The sequence below is a fragment of the Leptonychotes weddellii genome, chromosome 5 (assembly GCF_054177405.1).
Source record: "Leptonychotes weddellii isolate Sample4059 chromosome 5, ASM5417740v2, whole genome shotgun sequence".
NCBI lineage: Eukaryota > Metazoa > Chordata > Mammalia > Carnivora > Phocidae > Leptonychotes > Leptonychotes weddellii.
Genome location: NC_138373.1, coordinates 46,857,064 through 46,864,823, shown reverse-complemented (window position 1 = coordinate 46,864,823; position 7,760 = coordinate 46,857,064). Strand labels below are relative to the sequence as shown.

Genomic DNA, 7,760 nt, shown 5'->3' with positions numbered 1-7,760 from the left:
TACTTGAATGGAAAAAAAAATATCCCTTCCCATATAGCAGGACAGAAAAGAAAGCTATAGCGATGAACCGCTTAAACATCAATTCAAAGCCATAACTACGCGGCAACATTATTATAACACTGAGGTCCATTAAAATAATGATAAATGATATTCTTCAATTCCAGGACAGAGGCAAAGCTAAATTCTATCAGAAATATTCCTGTTCTTCAAAGTCAACTCAGACATATAAGTACATCTTGGTTGAGGCCGAAGAAATAGATTCTTAGTCCCATGACAAAGTACCTCGTGTCTGGAGGGCATCTCTATCATTTCTGACCTTTTGAGCTCTTACCTCTTTGAGTATCCCTGTGTGCTTTGATTTTGCTTTTAGAATTTTCTGAAATTCCTCAGATTCCAGGTAGGCAAGTTGTTCTCTCCTTCTTTTCCTGGCAGGCTCCAATTCATCTTCAGCTAGAGCAGAAAGGAAACACAGCAGCTGTCACAGAGGAATTTCAGGAAGCCAGGGAGCCTCAGGGACTCAGCTTCCTCCAGTTTTTTCCGTCTCTGCCCACCAGGCCCTTCAAATTTCATTTACCCCACTAGGTACCAACAGAGGAAAACTCCTCAGGAGTGAGCGGAGAAGTAGGGCCTACAATACGGGGGATGGCAGATTTGACCACTGGATGAGAATCTCTTCCACCTTAAGACAGGAGCGGACTATGATGATAGGTAACATCAACAAAAATCCTTTTTATAAATTGATGGTAAAATGTCACTGCCAACTTCAGAGTTTTCAAAGTAAAAACGGTAATTTGCAAACAAAGAAATTCTACTTCTTTCAAAGTAAATCTTTATACTAATATATCTGTACAAAGATCCATGAGTAATCTTTGAAGTTTTTAGATTGTGCATAATTTCATTTCAATTTAATGTGCTTATAGAAAACGGTCAGTTCCAGTTGTAGAGATTCTATTAGGTATTGTACAGAGAGGCCAGTTTAAATAAGACAATGACTTCTGGCATCAGGGATGGTGGTTATAGTTTAGAACATCTCCTCACAGTCGGCGGACTTCCCACTGCTAACTCTGAAATCCACAGTACCTTGAGGAGAAAAGGTGTTGTTCTCTACGCGTTCCTTCACTTCCAGGACATCCTGGGGGTCCTTTTGCTTCTTTTTAATGCTGTTTGGGTCTGTTTTTGTAAGAATCTGGCCTTTTGCCCTTAATTTGGTTATGGCAGCTAACTAGAAAAAGAGGAGATAACAGTCAAAGATGAGACAGTTACCTGTAGCCCTATGTCCCTTTTCTAGTTTTTAACCATGAATTCTGTTCTCAAATATAAATCAGCAAAACATATCTTCTCTTTGTTTAGCATTATTAACCCAGTTATTAAAATTTTAAAGCATGGAGACAGGTCTATAAGCTAATAAAGTTTCAGCTTATTTAAATACCAAGTTCAACAGTTCAGTTACACTGTGGGCTTTAGGACCCACAGAGGAACCACATAAACATTGTGGAAGTTTGTTTTACAGTCAGACAGAATGAGGATAGGATTCTAGCTCTGCCACTTACTAGTTTGTAACCTTACACAAATTACTTAATTTTTCAGCTTCAGGTTCTACATTTATAAAATGGAGATGATACCGTTTACTAGGTTGTGCAGACGCAAAGAGAGAATGCGTGCAAAGCACAAACCTATATGGAGTAAACAACATGTGTGTATATATCACGGGTACATGTGCAATTGTTTTGTTTTACAGTTTATTTTTTCAGTAATCTCTACACCGGACGTGGGGCTCGAACTCATGACCCCGAGATCACATGTGCAACTGTTGTCACTATCATTACTGCAGGTGCAGCTTTGCCTTATGACTAGCCTTTGCCCTTCATGCGGTGATAGCGGCTAATGAGAACAAAGAGAAGACAGGCTCTCGTCAGGGCTCAGGGTGACTCAGGAAGGGGTGGGGTGGGGTTCTGAGCACTCCCAACTCCTACGTCAATCAGAGCAACTTAGCTCCTGTGTAAGATTTCTTTTAAAGAAGGATTCTTTCAACCACCATTTTACAGTCTTGCCTTAACAATTCCCAGAACTTGTTTCCCTCAGGCCGGCCAGCGTTTAGGCCATCTCCCTCAGCCTCACAAGGAACAGTGTTGAGAATGGGTAACGTTCTTGGATTAAATCAATGGCATTATGTTGATACCATCATCGCTTGAAATTCCTTTGACTCTAATTATCATGATCAATAAATAGTTATTACGGTCTTTCCTGATCATAGACATATAAAGTTTGCAACTCCAGGTATGTCCTACAGAATGCAAATTCAAATGTTGAAAATAGATACCACTTACCTTTTTGGCTTCTGCTAAAGCACTCAGTTTTGGTCTTGGTGGTGGCGACTCATCCAAAAAGAGAACATCATCTCCTTCTGAGATGCCTCGCCCAAGCTTGGGTATGTGTGTGGCTGGTGTTCCTTCTAGGCCGGGCAACGCAGCCCCCATTTGCAGAGACTGAGAAGGGGCCCGTTGAGAAGAGGGTGGCACAGCTGGGCTCTCAACCCCATTTGAGCTTTGGAGAAATCTTTAAAGAAATACGCAGTCACAAAATATGCAGACTGGGACACTGCAGGCAAGGCCACCAGCTGATAAGTAGTGGTTAGTAAAGTAGTTGCCCCTCCTTGGTCAAGAATTCAGATTAGCACACACTGAGAACATGCTGGCTTTGCTAACTCCGGTTAACTGATTATTCATTGATAAGCTCTCACTATTTTACCAATTTAGAACATGATTACTATTTTTGCCAACCGGTTTCTAGCGGTGCCTCTCTATAGAACACAGCCCTGAAGGGGAGATGTGCGCTGTATTCCTAGCTCTCTGGTTAGCTAGGACCTTCAGGAACTCACGGAATTTCTCTGTATTTTAGTTTACTGGGGAGCGATAACACACAGGATACGTTTGAAAGTCCTTCACAGAAAGACACTATAATCCACATGGTGATTCATTTTGTAAATAGTCTTAAGGCCTATTGAAAAACAACAGTTGCCACAAACTATTTAGTCCAGGACTTTCATCTTACAGGTGAAGAAATTGAACCCAAAACCCTACTGCTCGTAAGTGACAGGCTGAGGATTAGTACCAGGTAACCCCAGGCCAGGATTCTTTTCACTACCACATGCCCACTCCTGCAACCTGCCTGTGAGACCTGCCCAAAGAGATGTTTTATTTGGCCAGCAAAATTATGAAAAACTTCCAACTGTAATACCTTTCAATGGGCAGGTGCCCTCTATTTCACACAAGGCCAGAACTCCATCTATCTATTTATATCATCTGTAGCCACATGAAGAATGCCTCCAGAGATATTCCATCAGCACCTCAAATTCACCTGCCTGAGGCCAAATCTATGCTCTGGATTTTTCCAGAGAATTTCCTGGTGGCTTAAAGTTGACTTTCCTGTTTATTGAACCATCTACCTTTCAGTGGCCCAGATTTGGGACAGCGTTAACTGTTTTAACAGGGGCAGAACAGGTATGAGTCCAAACCTGGGCCCCATCACCAACCAGCTCTCTGGCGCTCAGTTACGTGACTCATACAACAAGGATAACAGCACCTCACAGATAACGGTAAGGCCCAAATGAGATGTTGTATGTATGCGGTGCATAGCATGCTCTGTACATGTTAAGCATCTATAAACTGTTACTCTTACCACTATTCTGATAACTTGAGTTATGAATCTTTGATTCATCTACCTTCTGCACCATTTTCCACTTGTTTTTGCCTCTACAATGACTCCACTTTCACTGCCTCATTTTTACCATTTACCTGAAAAACTGCAAAATCTACTCACTGGCCTAGCCAGTAATTAAAAAACAAATTGTGGTAGAAATAAGAAATGAGAGGAAACAGGTCAACATGCGCTTTCCCCTTTCACAATCCCCTCTTCAAGTGTTCCTTCTTTCTCTTCTTCCTCGGAGTGCTAATTACTGTAACCTGTCCCACCTAGTCTCAGATTCACTATCATGTGTCAGAAATACAGAACTAGAAAGGCTATCTTCTTAGGTTATGTTAAAATCACTTTTGAACTTTCAAAGTTAAAAAGGTAGCCAACCATCCAAATACTAAAGGCACATTTTGGAAATCCATTAAGACATTCTGATCCCTTAAATCCATTAAGACAGGAGGATCCCTGAGATGAGCTATCTAAATAGGGTATATCTTACCGTTTCTGCATTTCTTCTGACCTCTTCTTCCTCATCTCCAGCACATGCTGCTTCTGCTGCTTCAAGAGGGCTGATGCTGAGATAGACTGGAAAGTAGGTTTCAGGCTCCCCGTCACCCCTGAAACACAAACCACAGACTGAGGGGCTCCAAGGGGCCACGGGAACACAGACATGGGGCTAGAGCAGGAGAAGGCTGACTCTACCTGATAACCTGGCTTTGGCTAAATGTTGTTTTAAGTTTCTGGCTCCAAACGTAGGCAAATCCATCAGTTCCCTAAATTCCTCAGAGCAAGACAAGCTCTTCTGGGGTATTCCTGGAATATACAAACATCAGCTTTAGAGGACTCAAAGTTCTGGCAGTTTGAGATTATGTGGCATCACTTTTAAAACTCTGCATTCACAACTTAGTCATTTGTAAATGAAGTAGATGGAATGCCAAGAGAAAAATAAGAATCCTTAGCCTCTAGTAGATTAGTAGGACTGCAAAGGCATGACAAAGATCTTGTTTCAAGTGATGATTAGAACACCAGTGTCTGTAGGGTCATTTCCTACACTGTCTGGAATGTTTGCTATGGGTAGGGTCTGTGCTAGGCCCTCACCACTGTTATGGACAAAGCCCCAAGTGAGAAGGGCAGAGGTGCCATTCTTTGACTTAGACCTGTTTTAACGAGAAGGTTCCATGGGTTTGACCAGGAACTTGATACTACCGATTCTCATGCTGGACATTAAGAATTAGAGCAGATACATCAAGAAAATTTACAAAGTATTGATGCAAAGACTCAGCCATGATTAATATGCTGTTTTTCCTTAAGATGCTGCCAAGCAGGCTGATGTGCTTAGGCCACATCACTCACTAACTATAGTGAAGAGTGGATAGTTACAACTTAGGGCATGAACAACTGTGACCATTTTCAATCCTAAAGACTACATTTTTAAGCTGCAGAAAGAAATATGGTATCGAAAAACAAAGTTACCAAGTTTTTGTTGGGTTTCCTGAATGATCAAGTCTGTCCCCTTAACAACCAGATTAGTCAGAGTGGTTTGAATCTTCTTTTTAGGAGCAACAGCGGCTGCACTGAAATGACAAGAGTCACCCCCCAAAAGGAAAGTCACTAAAATTCAATGCTCTGATGAGGTAAAGGCACAGAAGTATTCATTTATTACAATCTGTCAAAGTTTCTCAAAGCACTGTATAAGGAAACTTTAATACCACGATCCTACAGCATAGCTGGTGAATGCATTATGTCAGGCAACCTGCCAATTTGGTGGAAGCCATTCTGGAAAAGCAATATGGCAAAAGAAATAAAAAATATACCCCACTTTGATCAAGTAGTCTGGGAATTTATCTTAAAGAAATTAAGGACTAGGCAAAAACTTAGAATATTAATGGGCTAAAATATTGTTTGCAATGTTATAAGTTAGAAATACCATAGGGAATGGTTTTATCACAGAACCACGTAAAAAAAGACTATGTGGCCACTAAAAATAATGCCGTAAGTGCATATTCGATAAGGAAAGCATTAATTATTTTATGGGGAGGGGGGAGTTGCAAAGTATAGATCTAGTATGATCTCATTTTATCTTACTGGAAATTTATACATATGGGAAAAAAACATCTAAAAGCATATACAGCTGTGTGTGTGTGTTCGTGTGCATGTGTGTGCACGTGTGTTCAAGAGATAGCAAGGAACTAACGATTACTTGGTAGTGGGATTACACCTAGTTTTTACAGTCTCCTTTTGACTGAACTGTATATATACAGATATGTTTTTATAATGCAGGAGTATTGCTTTTTGCAGTCTGGAAAAATACAGGCATTATTTTAAATCTTAAAAATGTGCTCAATATGACAAGTTAGCCAGGAGGTGAAAGTCCTCTTGCCCAATTTGTTAGCCTGGGAAAGAAATGTTTTGTTCTGGGACCAGTGGTAGCTCCTTTGTAACAGGTCCTGAACCAGCCACGTCCTCAGATGTACTTTCTTCCCTCCGGTGACAAGGGCATTGATCACCTACTTCGGAGACTCTATAGAGGGCCTGAGATCCCCAGAAGAGAGGCCATGAATGTCTGCCTCAGCAGCATCCCACTCCTATTTAAGGCTTCACTGCTATTAATTCACTGAGTTAAATGTGGGTTCCAAGAGGTCTGCCACCTCACTGGAAGTCATGAGGAAAATGACTTAAAGGATGACAACACTGGGATTAACATACTTTTAACGGCCATACAATCACCCCTGACAAAGTTGCACTATTTACATAGAAGCCAAAGAAGAAGTGTGGGCTCTATGTTAAAGACCATCATGACACAACTTAATGTTCCCCCCTCCTGTGTTTTCCTCTCTACCTGGGAATAAAGGAGGTCCTTGCTTACCTTGTTTCAGACTGTGAGTTTACGAAAGATAAAACCTGTACAAGTCCTTTAGGACCATCACAGAAAAGTACAACCACTGGGTTTATTCTCATAAGGAGAGAAGCAAGATCCCTGTCCCAAAAGAAGCCCCAGAGAATGTCTTACACTGAGGCTGCATAGGATGCAGAAGAAACCCCTCCATAGTAAAAATCATCCCGACACAGCCGTTCTCTTAGGCTGGTGCCTCTGCGGGTAAACCTCTTTGGAATTCGTCCTCCGGAGAAGGTGGACTGCAGGTCGGATCGCCTGGCGCTGAGCTTCTTGTACTGGGCCTGGATGTGGTACTGACAGTACTCACAGTCATTCTGCAAAAGAGCAGCTGCATCAGGACTAGGGCGACAATGTCAATAAACACTGTTCCTTTCTCCCAGCTTCAGGGGTGCTGTTGAGTACAGAGCCCCTCCTACTGAGCTCCAAGGCCATTCCTCAAGTGCAGCTATGCAGTGACTACCCTGAAATTCCCTTAGATGCAGCAACAATGGGGTTTTAATGACAGCATTGCTATGTGGAGATCTGTCAGGCACTTCCTGCTGAGACCTCTTTTCCCAGCTATTTCCCTCTGCTATTTCCTGCTCACTAGCTCATCTGTTAGGCAGGAATGAGGGAACTAAAAGGAGATGAAACCGAAATTTGCCATTTAATCTGTTCAAAGAGCTCTAAGTAGCTCCACTTCACATCCACTAGGATGGCTGTCATCGGCAAGAGACAAAAACAAGTGCTGGCCGAGATGTGGAAAATGGAACCCTCCTCTTTGCTGGTGAGAATGCAAAAGACACTTTGGAAGCCAGTCTGCTTGCTCCTCAAAAGCTGAAACATGGGGTTACCATGCAACCCAGAAATTCCAGGTTATATACCCAAGGAAACTGGAAACATTCATCCACCCACATAATAACCTGTACAAGAATGCTTGTAGCAGCAGTAGTCATAATATGCCCACTGACTAATGAATGAACAAAACAGGTCTAGGGCGCCTGGGTGGCTCAGTTGGTTAAGCGACTGCCTTCGGCTCAGGTCATGATCCCGGAGTCCCGGGATCGAGTCCCGCATCGGGCTCCCTGCTTGGCAGGGAGCCTGCTTCTCCCTCTGACCCTCCCCCCTCTCATGTGCTCTCTGTCTCTCTCATTCTCTCTGTCTCAAATAAATAAATAAAATCTTTAAAAAA

The 7,760-nt window shown here is 42.3% G+C and overlaps 1 protein-coding gene across 2 annotated transcripts in view; it reads right to left on the bottom strand.

Moving 5' to 3' along the window:
* Positions 1-247: 247 nt before the first annotated feature.
* The window catches only part of MCM10 (minichromosome maintenance 10 replication initiation factor), a 22,991-nt gene continuing 15,478 nt past the window's right edge, over positions 248-7,760 (bottom strand). For both annotated transcript variants that reach the window (XM_081820594.1, XM_081820595.1), the window contains exons 10-16: positions 6,704-6,903; positions 5,167-5,267; positions 4,396-4,506; positions 4,193-4,310; positions 2,328-2,556; positions 1,081-1,222; positions 248-450 (exon numbers count right to left, since the gene is read on the bottom strand). In XM_081820594.1, coding sequence (XP_081676720.1) covers positions 263-450; positions 1,081-1,222; positions 2,328-2,556; positions 4,193-4,310; positions 4,396-4,506; positions 5,167-5,267; positions 6,704-6,903 — 1,089 coding nt within the window. In that variant the 3' untranslated portion in view covers positions 248-262. The remainder of the gene's footprint in view (positions 451-1,080; positions 1,223-2,327; positions 2,557-4,192; positions 4,311-4,395; positions 4,507-5,166; positions 5,268-6,703; positions 6,904-7,760) is intronic.